Genomic DNA, 14082 nt, shown 5'->3' with positions numbered 1-14082 from the left:
CAGCAGAGTCAGGAGGGGGTCTGCAGGAAGCCCCTGACCACTTGCAGAGACCCTCAGGCGTCCAGATGCCCTCAGGGCTTACCTTTGTGTTAGTGGCTTCAGGTTCCCAGTGGGGCCTTGCTGGTCAGGGACTCTGAAAGTGTGGCTGGAAGGAAGGGCGGGGCCAGACTGCCTGCCTCTGTCTGTGTCTTCCGCCTCTCTGAGCCTCTGCCCTCATCTGCCTGCCACAAGTGGTGGTGAGGTTGACCAGGGTGATCCAGGCCGGGCCCAGTGAGCCCCGGCTCCGGGGCGTGTTGTTGTTTGCCAAGAGCAAGGGACACCCGATGGCAGGTAACCTTGGAGCGTCTGTCACCATCATTCTACCAGCCATGGGCCACTCTGTGGGTCCTGGGAAGTGAGGTGTCGTCCAGAGGACGGCTGCAACATGTCTGCCACGTGTTCTCTGCCCCTGAAAAGGGGTGTCCGGCCTGGTCACACAGGAGGGCACGTTGGCAGGTGTCCACCTTGCTTCCGGGAAACCATAAGGTAGAGCTTGTGCTGGCAGATGAGGGGAGTCGGAGTCAGGCTTTGGGGAGAGAGATGGCTCTCTGGCTCAAGAGATAGGCAGAAGGCAGGGAGAGATGTAGAGACACAGAAAAATAGGCAGAGAGATGAGCAGAGACACAGAATCACAGAGACACAGAGAGAGACACCAGGAGAGATGAAGAGAGACAGGAATGAGGGCAGGAAGGTAGGTATTGAGACATGGGCAGAGAGGCACATCGGAGACAGGGATAGGGTGGGAAGGGGAGGCTGGCAGGGCAGGCAGGGCAGAAAGGGGCCAGGAGCAGGCCAGGGAGCAGGCAGAGGTCTTGAGCTCCTGGGTCCCAGACGGCCACAGCAGTTGTCAGCCAGTGGGTCTATGTTCTTGGCTCTCGGCTGAGGTTGTTGGGATTCATTGATTCTTAGAGGCCCTGCCAACTGTCTACATGGGACAAAGGACCCAAACCCTGTGGTTTGCACACCCACAAGATGGGTTCCTGCATTGGGCCGGTGGGCGTAGTGTTTGGCCCATATGGTGTTTCTGAATATTGGGCCAAAGTTTGCTTGTTTATTTAAATTTTTTTTTGTTTTAGAGGGAGAGAGAGCGTGAGTGGGAGGAGGGACAGCGGGGAGACAGAATCTTAAGCAGGCTCCACGCTCAGCATGCAGCCCACCACAGGATTTGATCCCACGACGCTGGGATCGTGACCTGAGCCAAAACCAAGAGTCAGGTGTTCAGCCAACTGAGCCACCCAGGAGCCCCTTGCTCCAATGTTTAAAAGTCTGTAGGGGCTCCTGGGTGACGCAGTTGGTTAAGTGTCTGACTCTTGAACTTGACGCAGATCATGGTCTTGTGGTTTGTGAGTTTGAGCCCTGTGTCAGGCTCTGCGCTGATGTACGGAGCCTGCTTGGGATTCTATCTCTCCTCTCTGCCCCTCCCCACCTTGTGCGTGTGTGGGGACTCTCTCTCTCTCTCTCTCTCTCTCTCTCTCTCTCTCTCCCTCTCAAAAATAAATAAACATAAAAAAAAAGAAAGTCTGGAAATTTTCCTTAAGACTCAGATTTCTGGCTTCTCTTTCAAAATATGAACCTGTGGTCTCACAGCTGGAGCAGACACAAGGCCGCCCTAAGGTGGGGTCCCATCACTCCCACTCATCCTGGGCCAGCGACACTATGTGTTTTGCCTGCTGGGCCCCTGTTGGCACCAGGGCTTACTACTCCCGGAACAGCCCTCCAGCAAATTTCGTGTTGGGCTCGAGGAACATCACATACTTCCTCCGGCAGTATACTTCCGATAGAGAGAGGAGCAGCGCTGAGGTGTGATTGGTTCCTGATGGAGGAGTCACTGTTTTGGAGGGACGGACACCCAGGGGTGGATGGCGGGTTTTTTGTTGCTTGTCTGTGCCACTCCAGGCTCTGCCCTGGCGTCTGAGCATCAGGCCTGACCTTCCATGTTTGCCCCTCTTATCCCAAGGATAAGTACAGGGCACACTGAGGCTTGGGTTGTAAGCTTCACCTGCCCCGGAGGGCCAGTGCCTTCCCCTCCAGAGGGTTAAGGTAGGGTATGTGGGTTCTTGTTCTCTGCCACGTGTCCCGTCTAAGCAGTTTCCACGAAGCGCCACAGAGAAGCCAGATTTTCTTCAGTGGGTCTGTTAATGTTATCAATGAGTAGGGGTGATTTGGGACCAATTTTTCTCCCCAGCTTCCTCGAGGAGTTGGATGTCGGTAATAAGTTTATATAGAGCCTCAAAAACGTGCAGGAGCCTGTCCCTTCCCTGTGCCTAGCCGGGCCCACTTGTGGGGAGCGCCTGGCCACTCTCCTGCCTGTGCTGGCCAGGACCGGCTTCTTGGGGTGACCCAGACCACGGGTGGGCAGTGGGACAGGGATGGGCTCCACCAATGGCATGGCCTCCTGGGAGTTGCATAAATGTCCAGGCCCAGGCCCCTGGGGCAGAATCTGCACTTGGTCAGGTCCCCGAACTTCATGTGCAGGTGCGGTTTGCCAGGCACAGGCTCACGGCTCACCTGGAGGCCGGCAAAGCTGAGAGACCCCAGCCAGCCAGCTCCAGCGCCGTTCGGGGGGTGGCAGTCGTAAAACGTATGATTTTTATCTTGACAGTGTCCCTTTAAAAAATCAAAGGCGCACCCCGCCTCACTGGCCAGCAAGAAACCTAAAAGGGAAACAGTAAGTGTGTTTGGCCCTATGGCTACATCTTTGCCCCGCACCCTAATGATTAAACCAATGACAAGTATGGGAAGTCATTTTCACCCCAGGCTAACGTGTTTGGTTAATTTAATCTGTCAAATCCACTCTCCCCAGTCCCGGCGTCCCTGCCCAGGAAGGGAGTTTTGTGGAACAAGCAAAGCTCAAGGTCTGTCGGCAAAAAGCCAGTGTCTCGGATCCCCGCTGCCAGGCGGCAGCGGCGCCCGCCTCAGGCTGCCCCTTCTCGCCAGCTCTGCTTCTGCCCGTGGTCCCCAGTGGCCTCGTTTCCCTTTTTTTTCTTGCTGGCAGTGGAATGATGTCGGAGGTGGCACTCACGTTGCTGCTAGTTTTTGCAAACAGTCTTCCTCGCGCTTGCCTGTTGTCCTGCATCCTCTGCCTCTCCCCCTGGATGTGAGCTCTTTGGGCCGAGGACTTGGTTTTCTTGCATTTTCCCTGCATCTCAGGGAGCAGGCGGGCGGCCTCTGCCTGGAGCCTTCACTGACGCCTGTGGCCCCTTGGCAGAACTTAGAGAGGTGGAAATCCCTGGAGGGCCATCCCAGGGATGGAGGTAGAGGTTTTTCCCATTTGGAGGGTGAGGAGGTTCAGGTTGGGAGCAAATGCAGGGCACCACAGGCCCAGGTGACCAGGGGACTCAGGAGGCTGTGTGCTGAGGACAGGGAGCCCCCACCCCAGCCTTTCTGCCTTCCCTTGGTCTCCAGGGTTGATCCCTCGCTACCCTGAAAGGCGGCTCTCCCTCCCTTCCTTCTGGGGAGCGGTCAGGTGGGCGGGGCTTTACCTGGGGCGCGCAGCTGGGCGTTTGCCCTTCACCTTGTTTAGTGTGGCCTGGGGGCCTGACATTTCCCAGCACCTGGGCATCTCCCCACCTTTAACCCTAAAGCAAGTCTCAGTCTGTTGATGTGCTCCTCTCCCAGCACTGGAGGAGACTGGTTCTGAACCAGGGGTGCCCGTTAGAACCACCTGGAACACGCATCAGCCCCTGTGGACGCTTGCTTCAGGCCCACTGAAGATCTCGAGTTGGGCCAGATGCGTGTGTTGGGCAGAGCTCCTTGCGGGGCCAGGCCCTCCCTGGTCTAGAACACACGCGGCTCCACTGGGCTTTCCCGCCTTTGGCATGGCTTTGCTCTACACCCGCTCCTGAGCCCTCCTCTCTCTCTCTGACCCCTCACTCTCCACATGTGCCAGGCAGGAACAGAAAGCCAGGTAGGGGCTGGCCGAGACCAGGGGTGGGGAGGCTCTGCTAGGCGCCCTCTCTTCCTTCGTCACGGGCACCGAGCGGGCCATTTGGGTGTCCAGGGCTGCAGCTGATGACTAAGGGGGCCCTCAGAGGGTGTCTTAGGCTGCTCTGGTGTTCTTGGCGTCCCTCTGAGGGAGGTGGATATAGGTCTCTGGAAGGTAGAGTGGACAGGAGATGGTCAGAAGGCAGGTTCTGGGGAGTAGAGCATCCCTGGGGCACAAGGCCAGTGTCTGGGGCTTTGTGGCCCAGGGCAGTGGGCAGGGAGCCTGGCCAGCCCGTCCCTCACCTGCTCTTGTCCCCACAGAGCTCTGACAGCATCCCACCCGGCTATGAGCCCATCTCCCTGCTTGAGGCGCTCAACGGCCTTCGGGCCATCTCCCCGGCCGTCCCTTCAGCCCCCCTTTACGAAGAGATCACCTACTCAGGCGTCTCAGATGGCCTGTCCCAGGCCGGTTGTCCCCTTGCTGGGATCGATCGAATCCTGGAAAGCAGCCACCAGAAGGGCAAGCCGAGGAGCAAATCCCCCGACAGGTGAGGCTGGCGCTAGGATCCCCTTGGGGGTTGGCATGTGGGAACCCAGCCAGGTGCTCTGTGGCAGGTGGCGGGGGGTCTGCGGTGTCCGGGAAGAAGTGCAGACACTTGAGTTTTACAGTGCTCTGTTGGGGAATTCACCAGAATGACCCCCGGAACCAAGAACCAGTAGCAGGTTAGGTTTATGGCTAAGGCTGGTTACGACAGACAAGACAGCAAAGCAGCAGAAAAGATGCACTGGTGGGGGTGCATCCTTCCCCGTCCCAGGCCACACGGGAGCAACAAACCACAGGATGTAGGAGGGAGCCCCGTGAGTGGCAGGGTTCCGGGACTTTCTAGGGTCTTGTCACATGAGCATGTCCTGCTGTGTGAGCACCAGTGTGAGCCAGACCCGGGCCCCGCCAAACCTTGCTCACGACGTTGCCCTTGTTACGCCCGCCAAGCAGAGGGTCCCGTCACGGTTTACCTGGACGCGTGTGAGATGCGGGCGACCAGCCTTCTGTGTTAAGTGTCTCCACGCATGGGTGCTCTTCTTTTTTAAGAAAAGTTTAGGCAGAAGTTCTGTAAAACCGGCCACAGCCCCCACGACTTGCACGTGTGACAGGACCACTCCACAGAGCAGCGTGGGGCTCTCTCCTGCTGCTCACCCACACCCCGCACCCCTGCTTCAGGGGTGGACCGTTACGACGCCCTCTCCTCCCGGAGATACGGAGCCCGTGCAGGCCTGCGCCAGCTCGCACCGCGCCAGCCCCTCTCCAGCCGCTGGGCCTGCGGGCGTTCTGCGTCTGCACCCGCCTCCCCTGGGGGCGTCTGTGTGGCAGCCCCCGGCCTCACCCACGGGTGACGTTGGCTTTAGTGGGTTGGTGTTTATCAGCCACTTGTCCTTTACCCCCCTCTTCTCTTTTGCCAGCACCCTGCGGTCTCCGTCGTCTCCCATCCACGAGGAGGATGAGGAGAAGCTCTCTCAGGACTCGGATGCCCCTCCCCCGCTGAGTGGGGCGGGGCTGGCGCTAAGCAGCTCCCCCGAGGTGAGGCCCCCTCCCCGCCTCGCCGAGACCCATCTGTCACCCTGTCCCCACTGCCCGTCTGTTGGCCTCCCTGACCTGTGGCAAAGCGTGCCCTGGGCCGCCTCCACCGCTGCTCACGCGGTGAGCTCAGCTGGTTTCCCCATCTGTGGGGTGGGTCCTGTTTGGGGGGGCCGGCGTCAGCTCGCCCTGCTGTCCCCCGACGGCCTGCAGCCCCGTCCCCCGGTGGCGGCAGCAGAGCTGTGGACACACTTTGTTCTCGTTTCCTAGAGCTTTGTGACGGAGGACGTGGACGAGGCGTCGGCACTAAAGCAAGGTAAGCCCTCCATTTTGAGGAGCGTGCTCGGGGCCTCGTTGCCGGGAGGTCGAGGTGTGTGGAGAGCGTGTGCCGGCTCCCCCGCTGGGAGTCACGGGCTCCTCTCTGCTGGCTGTCCCAGGGGACAGCCTCTGGCCACTTCTCTTTTTCCCTCCGTGCCCAGCCGGCATTTCCCAGTGGCAGTCATCTTATTTCCTGCCTGGGTCTCTGCACATGGTCAGCTCTTCCTGCTTGTCCTGTACGGGGTCCTCAGGTGGCACCTGGAGAGGCCCAGGGTCCCCAGTGCAGGTGCATAGCTCAGCCGGGCAGCTCCTCTGTGTGCCCCTGTGTCCCGTGGAGAGTGTAGCATACAGCGGCCTGCTGGGACTTGAGTCCCAGCAGCCACCGATGGGCCCTGGGCTCCTCGTGGGGGGATGACCCCCAGCTGACCTCCCAGTGGCTGCAGGATGTGACCAGGTGCTTCCCAAGCCTCCCTCTACCAGCTGGGAGATGCTGCCACTCCTTTGTCTCGGTCATTCCTCCCTACTGTTGGACAGGTGAGGAAACAGAGGCTCCAGGTTGGGGTGGTTGGAGGCCCCAGGCCATTTAATGTGGAGGTGACAGAGCCCGGAAGTGGCCCTGGCAAGCTGGCTGGCTCCCAGGCCTACAGCATGGTGAAGACCCCAAAATAAGCTGCAGCTGCTCACTTGCTGTGACCACCCCCCTCCTTGCCAGGAGGTTCCCAGCCGGCACTGCGCTGGGTGACCCACGTCTCTCCCCAGCGTGACTCCCCACCCACCGTGTGTGGGGCCCGCCTGTGGGTTGCTGGGCCTGGGGCCTTGGGTTTGGGTGTGAGTGTTGGCGCCTGGGGCAGGGGGCCCATCAGGGGTGTCGTCACTTCTGCCTCCCAGGCTGGGCTCCTGAGTGGGCCTCACCCTCTCTCGACCTCCGTTCCTTCCTGCCTTTGCAGAGCATGTGCCCGACCAGGTAGCTCTCTTCTGTGCCCATCACAGGGCCCAGGCCCCTCGTCTGCGGAGGGGCCCTCCCCCTCGAGAGCTCCCTGGGCAGCACCGGGAGCTGCTGTTGAGAGGGAGGGTGGCCACATGCAGGCCCACCCACTCCCCGCTGTGGGGCATGGGGCCAGCGGGAAAGGTACGGGTAAGCCAGAGATGTTAAATCTATCACTATTCCTTCTTGTGTTTTTTTTTTTAAAGGGGTACATAATGATTTTATAATAAAAGTCAAAACAAAAGCCCTGAGGTAGAGTTGAGAGAGAAGGGAAGTAAAGAAAAGCAAACCTTTGCCTCTCAGGCCTAGAGGGCAGAGGAGGGAGTCAGAGCAGAGTCTTGGGCTGGGACTGGACTCACAGTGGCTGTAGAGCCCTCAGGGAGGAAAGAGGCTCCCGGGGACCCTGACCAGAAGAGGGACAGTGGCCACCTTCGCCTGTAGACCTCTGACCTGCCCCCTCCTCTGCAGGGAGCCGAGTGCCATCCATCGAGAACGTCCTGCAGGACGGCAGCCCTGAGCCCTGCAGCCGCGGCCAGCCCCGCCTGCCGGCCGATATCTACCTGCCAGGTAACGGCATTTGAGCTCAGCTGGGGTGGGCGGGAGTGGGGGGCGCGGGCAGTGCTGTCACTGCCACACGGAGCTGGGGGCTGATCTGCCTGCTCAGGGAGCGGCTGGCCTGTTAGGAGCCTAGGTCTCCCTCCCTGGCTCTGCCCACACTCCTTCTGTCAACCCCAAAGCACAGCCAGGCCCCGGCTCCACAGTCACCCCTCCTGCAGCCCCTTGCTCTTTGGGGCAGAGCCTGTGCATGAGGCCCCTTCACACTCCAGAAACAGCTCAGCATCAGGAAGGCAGGAAAGGCCCCTTGTTTAAGGAAGGTTGTGGCCCTTCTCTCTATCTCCTGCTTGGGGCCAGGCAAGCACAGCTAGTCCCGCTGGAATCCCTGACTTTTCATCCATGGGCCTGGCAGCCCCTGTTCGGGTGCCCAGCAGCAGGGCCTCTGCCCCAGGGAGCTACACGCAGAAAATTACCTGCGTGCCCCGGGCCTGATGCTGGCATCAGCCCCCTACCACGAGCACCCACAGGGCCCAGGCCAGGGATGGAAGGATAGGCTGGGGTGCCAGGCGCCTGTAAGGCCCAAGCACAGTTGGGGAGGGGTCTTGCTTCTGCCCCCCTTTTCTAAAAGCCTCTGCCTGGAGCCTCCTGTCCCCAGCTCCTCTGGGTCAAGATCCTCAGCTTTAATTTCTGGGCTCCAAAGATGGGGGACAGGAGTCAGGGGTTCTCAGAGACTTCTGCCTGCTGCGTGCTAAGATGCCATCTGAGGATCTGAGATCAACGTCAGCAGCCATGATGTCCTCAGAGAGTCTGGCTCCTGCCACATGTCTGGGAAGCACCTTTGCCACCCGCCTATCCCAGGACCCACCGCTGCTCAGTTCCCAGTGATCTGACCTGTGCATCTGGCCTACCTGTGATGTGCTTGGTTTGAAAGGGTCTCTTGTCCCGCCCCAGCATAGGGACAGGCAGTAGCCTGTGCAGACAGGGGGTCCCGTTAGCCCAGAGGGACCACAGTCAGCAGGTGCAAGAAAGCAGGGGAGTGTGTTTCATCAGCACCCCGGGGCCTACCCGAAGAGAAGCCCGTGGGTGAAAGCCTTGTCGGGGACCAGTGTTCCTTAGAGTAACATAGAATTCCAGTAAGTTCTTTCAAGGAACTTCAATGATTTCATTGTAATTAAAAGCTTGGGGTGCGGGGAGAGTCCAGAGAGGGACTTACAAGCACAAGTGTAGTTGTGATCCTTTGGGTGAAGGGGCACCTTGACCCCACCTGGCGGTGCCACCCCGTGCCCCACGCCAGAGTCTGCAGGTCAGGACAGGCTGGGCTCCACCCACAGGGGACACCAGGCCCAGTGGTGTGGCGTTCTCACCTCTGCCCCAGGCCAGTGGCAGGAGGCACTCTGCTGTGGAGGTCGTGGAGAGGCTGAAGTCAGGGAAGGCCAAACCCAGCCCAGGGGCAGGATAGCCAGCAGGGTGGGGCAACACCGAGGCTCTTGGTCCCGTGCCCCACGGGTGTGGGGGAGGCAGCACTGTCAGGAGTTGGGCAGGTCCTCACCGATGTGGCCACCTTCATAAGCACGTGTACCTACCTGTCTTCCTTTACTTCTAAGCCGCACCTTCTGTTCCCATCTGGTGTGTGTGTGTGTGTGAGAGAGAGAGAGAGAGAGAGCGCACGCGCGAGAGAGAACCGGACGTGCACACACCGGCACAGCTCTCCCGTGGAGGCACGGGCATAGTTTTTTGAACCTTAGTGTCCCCTGTTGATTGCAGAGTTAGGAGGTGGGGAAAACCCATAAACTTAACTGGTGAACACCTAGCTGCCGGGCGGGGCCCTTCCTGGCCCCGCCCCACCACCCCTGCCCAGGCCTGTCCTGGCTGAAAGTCTCTGCGTTGGACTGCGGCCCGGTGCTCTGTTCTCCTGTTTCAGCACATCAGTGTGCCCCCCCCCCCCCCCCCGCGTGCCCCCGGGGACTCTTGTCCTAAAGCAGTGCGTTTGCTGCGGAACGTGCTGGTCTGTCTAGCGCTTTGCTAACTGAGCTTCCATGTCTCTCCTCCTCTGCACAGCCCTGGGGCCTGACTCCTGCTCTGTTGGTATAGAGGAGTAAGCTGGTACGTGATCGCCTTCCTACGCGTTGTGGGGTGGCTCTGAGGGGCATCCTTGACAATGTTGGAGAGAGGACCTCGCCAGCTGGCTCTCCTGCTCCCTCCCTGGGGGGTTCCTTCCCCTTCTCTGGGCTTCCTCCGCATCCGTGTCTTCCCTGGGGTCCTGGATTCTGAATCCAGAGCTCCCCAAATGTGCTACACCTTTGCCCTTGAGAGGTGGTCCTGGGAGGTCTGGCCTTGGCTGACTTCCGGAGCCAGAACTTTTTCTGTCTGGACTAGATAGCCCAGGCAAGCTCTTCGAGGGCCTCAGGAATGGTGACAGCCCTTGCTGAGACCCCACTGTTGCTGCTCACTAACCTGTCCCCCAGCCTACCTGTGGAACCTTCTGGAACACCAGCACATGCTGAAATCGGTCTGTCAGGAGGCCATGTGAGGTGACCCCACGTCATCGCCCACCCCCCCCCACCCTGCCAGGGAGTTGCCCTCTACCTGGGTGACTTTGCCAAATGATTGTTTCATGGAAGGCTGTTCCAAGAGCACCACCAGCACATAGGCAAGTGCTTTGAGGACCGTCTTCCCTTCCTTTGCCTGATGTTAGCGGCTCTGGAAACCTGGTGCCTCCAGTGGCCCAAGTTTTCCCAGACCTGTGTTGGGTGGAGCGCGCCAGCAGGAGGCCCGGCCCGGCCCGGCAGCCCCGGCTGGCGTGCGGCTGTCCCCCAGGCAGCTGTCCTGAGCTTCGGTGTTTGTCCACTTGTTTTGACGGCTGCTCTTATGTTCCCACGCGAGCCTTTCTTGCTCTCCTTGAATGTTTCTTCTGACAAATCTTACCCACTGTTGAAATAGGGCCCAACCCTTGCATAAAGTTGGCCCTGTCCTCCATGTCATGGCTGAGTGCTGTGATGGAGGTGAAACTTCCAGAAGTAGAAAATACACACAGGTCAGGCCGAGCTACGGAGAACTGGATGTTGCCTGCAGGCTGCATAGCAGAGCTGAGTCCCTGCGTGAAGCCACAGCCCCTAATAGTTCCCGCACCTCAGGCTGTGTCATGGGTGACATGTGGCAGAAGCACTCCTTGGTTTGCTGTTGGAGGAGTGTCCTGGGGAGCCCGTCCTCAGCAGGCGGGCGGCTGGCAGCTGGTGTTGTGCGGCCCTGAGCGTGGTGCCGCTCACTCGTTGCTGTAGGCCTGGGTCACAGCTCCAGCACCAGCACCCCGGGCAGACTTGGTCCAGGGACAGAGCGCCTCGTGGCATCGGGAGGCAACAGTGTGGAAATGGCCAAAAAGGCCTCTAAAGAAGGCTGGGTGGGGTCCTGGGGCTGCTCTGAGCATGGGATGTGCACCCCGGTCCACGTCCACTCCCCTCCGGCTGGGTGTGACTGAGTTCCGGCCTAATCAGTAGTAAAGCCCTGAAGGACGGCGGCTGGTCAGATCCCGAGAAGCGCGGACCGGGCAAGGGAAGAGGCCCAGGGGGCCACGAGCCCACGGCGCCCGTTGCGTTCTGTTCTGGGGCATCGGCTGGTGCCACTGCCTGGCATCTGCTCCCAGAGGGACGGACCCCTCTTTCTCTGTTAGGACCTGGAACTCCAGGTCTTTGTGTGGTCCCGCCACAGACACACAGTAGGGGGTGCTGGGTGGCCCTGTCCTCGGTGGGGGACTCCTGATTGGTAGATACACCCTGATGGGTGAGGTGGGGACTTGCCCAGGCATGACCCCTTCTCCCTCTGCTCCTGCCTGCAGGATGGTCCACCTCCGTGGAGATGCCCCGCAGCCTCCGTACCACTGGCCCACCCCGGCCTGTGCTTGGTGGCCCCAGTCCTGATTCTGGGGCCACCGAGCTGACCCCACTCTGAGAGCCTGGCCAGGCTGGCAGCATGGAGCCCTCAGCTCCCCAGACTTTGCCGAGGGGCCACCGGATTCCAGCGTGACCCCTGGCCTCTCCTGTCTTGCACGCTCTGCGTGGCCACTGGCTCCGAGGGGCCGGACGACCCTTGATTGAAGAGCACAGTGGACAGTCTCCTCTGACAAATTCCTTTTTCTATAGTTGATGTATTTGTAAATGGTACAGATGAAGGACAGCAGCTTTCTGTCCTGGGCTGTGAGCTCTGGGGTTTCCCCCAAGTGCCCCATTGGCTGAGTGGCCAGGACCGGGGCTTGACCACCCACCTGCGACCTGGATTGGCTTCTCCCGGCACCCCAGCCACTGGGGACTCAACAGCCTGAACACTCAGCACAGACTCGCAGAAGAACAGTGTACTGGTGGGTGAGGTGCTGTCTTCACAAGAGGTGTTGTAGGGGCCTTGTCGCCAGAGGAGGAAGGGAAGGGGGGTCTGAGTCCCGGTCAGTGAAGGAAACCGTGCCTGTCCCCTGTCCCTCGTGCTCCCGTGTCCTCGGCAGCCTGGCTGTTGCTGCTGCTTCCCCTTCCTGCTCCGGCCCTGGAGGCGGTTGCCTCCCACAGCCGACCTTCCCCGCGGCCGGGCTCAGCCCTGGGCAGGGGGGTGGTGGCCACGCAAGGCTGCCGTGTGGGTCTGATCCAGGGGCAGAGGCACAGGAGCACAGGCCATCTGCAGCACTTGGTGACCGGTGGCCCCTCTGCCGGCCCTGCACCTTCTCCGAAGTGGCTCTGATCACACGGCAGGGCCCTCCAGGTGAAGGGGCTTCCGCTGGGCTAGTGGGGCTGCCGTCCACTCACCCCGGGGAGGGCTCTGAGCAGCTTCCCTGCTTCCTCTTCACCATCATAATGTCACTAGTTTCTCTTGGATTTGACCTGTCTGGGGTCCCTGAGGTGGACCTGCCTGGGGGAGGAACATCCCATCCGAGGTGACCTTGTTCTTTTTTTTGTTGTTGGGGTTTTTTTTGGTTTTTTTGTTTTTTTGTTTTTTTGAGCAAAACTCTCTGGGCAACAGAGGCAGAGGGGGCATCGAGCCCTGGTGCGCCAAGGTGAGAACCGCCTGGGGGGACCTTGAGCCAGGTGGTTGGGTCTGTGCGGCTCCCTGGGGCACAAACACGTTCCTGGCCTGGGGTGTGGCACGCAGAGGGGCCCACTTCCTGGGGATCTGCCTTGGGAAGGATGGTTCTGGGGCAGCCAGCAGCAGTCTGCAGAGCCCCGGGCCTCACTGGCACCCCTCCCGAGGCTCGTCCTGCAGGGCGCTCAGGAGAGAAACCAGCAGTGTGGGATTCGCTTTCTGTGCAGTCGAGCCCGTGAGCAGAGCGCTGCCTTACACACAGCCCTCCGCCAGGCTCAGGCCAACCTGTCCCAGTCGCCCGACTCCCCGGCCCCCGCCCCCCCGTGCGCATGCCTGCACATACGCCAGGGTGCGCACGCGTGAGTGCCGCACACATGCTCGCAGGCTGCCTGCCCCCCGACCCACACCCTGGCCTCGCCATTGGTATTGGTGCCAGTACTCTGTCTGAAGGCCGGGATGCAGACTGGCCTGTCTCGGACTTAACACGTGCTCTCATTTGACGTACTCTGGCTGGTTTTTGTTCGTTTTTACTGTATATTTATAGTAATAAAATCATGCAGCAATATCTCGTCCATTCCTTCCTCTGCGCATAGCACCGAGGGACCTCCGCTGTCTCCCGGTCTGGAGGCAGGACAGCTGAGGGGCTCATGGCCGCTCACACGCCCCGGCAGCGCGAGCCGGGGCTCGCACAGCCGGGGCTGTGTGGCCACAGCCTCCGTTTCCTCGTGTGTGAGGTGTCTGTGACACAGGACTTTAAGAGGGGTGAGGGTACAGGAGATGGTGTGTGAGGCACGTGGGATCCTGTTGATGACAGCTCCGGTCGTCGTGCCGATTCTGGGTTGGAGCGGGGCCCGTTACGAGCAGTGGAGGAGGAGCCAGCACGTCCAGGTGTGCAGGTCGCTGCTGCAGGTGCCGTCGGTATTGCTGATCCATCCCGGATACTCGGCACCTCCCTGTGTGCCGGGCTGGAGAGGGCCGAGACACGCGAGGTTCAGGCTCCTGGGAGTTAGTGTTCTAGGCCGTGAGGCCCTGCGCGGTTTTGGTTACTGTTGGGAAGAGCGTCGGCTGGTGATGACATGATGGAGTCACATGGGGTCCTTGATTTAACCTGTGGTTGAGGAGGGCTTCTCTGAGGAGGAATTTCGGCTGAGCAGTGCAGGATGGGAAAGAGCTGGTCCTGGAAGAGAGCCCAGGCAGCCAGCACAGCAAGTGCAAAGGCCCTGAGGCCAGAGTGAGCCTGGTGTGACCGCTGAGCAGAAAGAAGCCCGAAGTGTCTCCAGTTGCTGGAGTGTCAGATTCGAGGAGTGTCGGGGTGCAGATGCTACAGGACCTCATAGGGACAGCAAGAGTTTTATTCTGAGAGCAGTCAGAGGCTTTTCCACAGGCAGCAACTCTCTCCAGCTGTCACGTGGGATGGATTAGAGGGCCGGCTGTGGCTGCCAGCTTCCCTGCCCAGCAAGCGGCCTCCCAGGAGGGAGAGGCTGTGGTGGCCTGGAACACCCATGAAGCACAGCCACCACACCGCCACCCGCCAGCAGCTCCTTTGCAAATGTGGTTCCAAGCTGCCTCCCCAGGTCCCCTCTTTGACCCAGGCGCTTAATGGTGGAACCAGTGTTCTCAGCCAACTAGT

The 14082-nt window shown here is 60.2% G+C and overlaps 1 protein-coding gene across 4 annotated transcripts in view; it reads left to right on the top strand.

Moving 5' to 3' along the window:
• Positions 1-13017, top strand: part of MGRN1 (mahogunin ring finger 1) — a 55128-nt gene extending 42111 nt beyond the window's left edge. The window contains exons 12-18 of one of the 4 annotated variants that reach the window (XM_043560656.1): positions 2642-2707; positions 4285-4511; positions 5422-5539; positions 5807-5852; positions 7308-7406; positions 9453-9497; positions 11227-11340. In XM_043560656.1, the coding sequence (XP_043416591.1) occupies positions 2642-2707; positions 4285-4511; positions 5422-5539; positions 5807-5852; positions 7308-7406; positions 9453-9493 (597 nt within the window). In that variant the 3' untranslated portion in view covers positions 9494-9497; positions 11227-11340. Of the gene's footprint in view, positions 1-2641; positions 2708-4284; positions 4512-5421; positions 5540-5806; positions 5853-7307; positions 7407-9452; positions 9498-11226 lie in introns of all 4 variants that reach the window. The other 3 variants (XM_043560654.1, XM_043560657.1, XM_043560655.1) reach the window with 3 other exon arrangements.
• The last annotated feature ends 1065 nt before the right edge of the window (positions 13018-14082 follow it).

The sequence above is a fragment of the Prionailurus bengalensis genome, chromosome E3 (genome assembly GCF_016509475.1).
Source record: "Prionailurus bengalensis isolate Pbe53 chromosome E3, Fcat_Pben_1.1_paternal_pri, whole genome shotgun sequence".
NCBI classification, from domain to species: Eukaryota; Metazoa; Chordata; class Mammalia; order Carnivora; family Felidae; genus Prionailurus; species Prionailurus bengalensis.
This window is presented reverse-complemented; position numbering and strand designations above follow the sequence as displayed.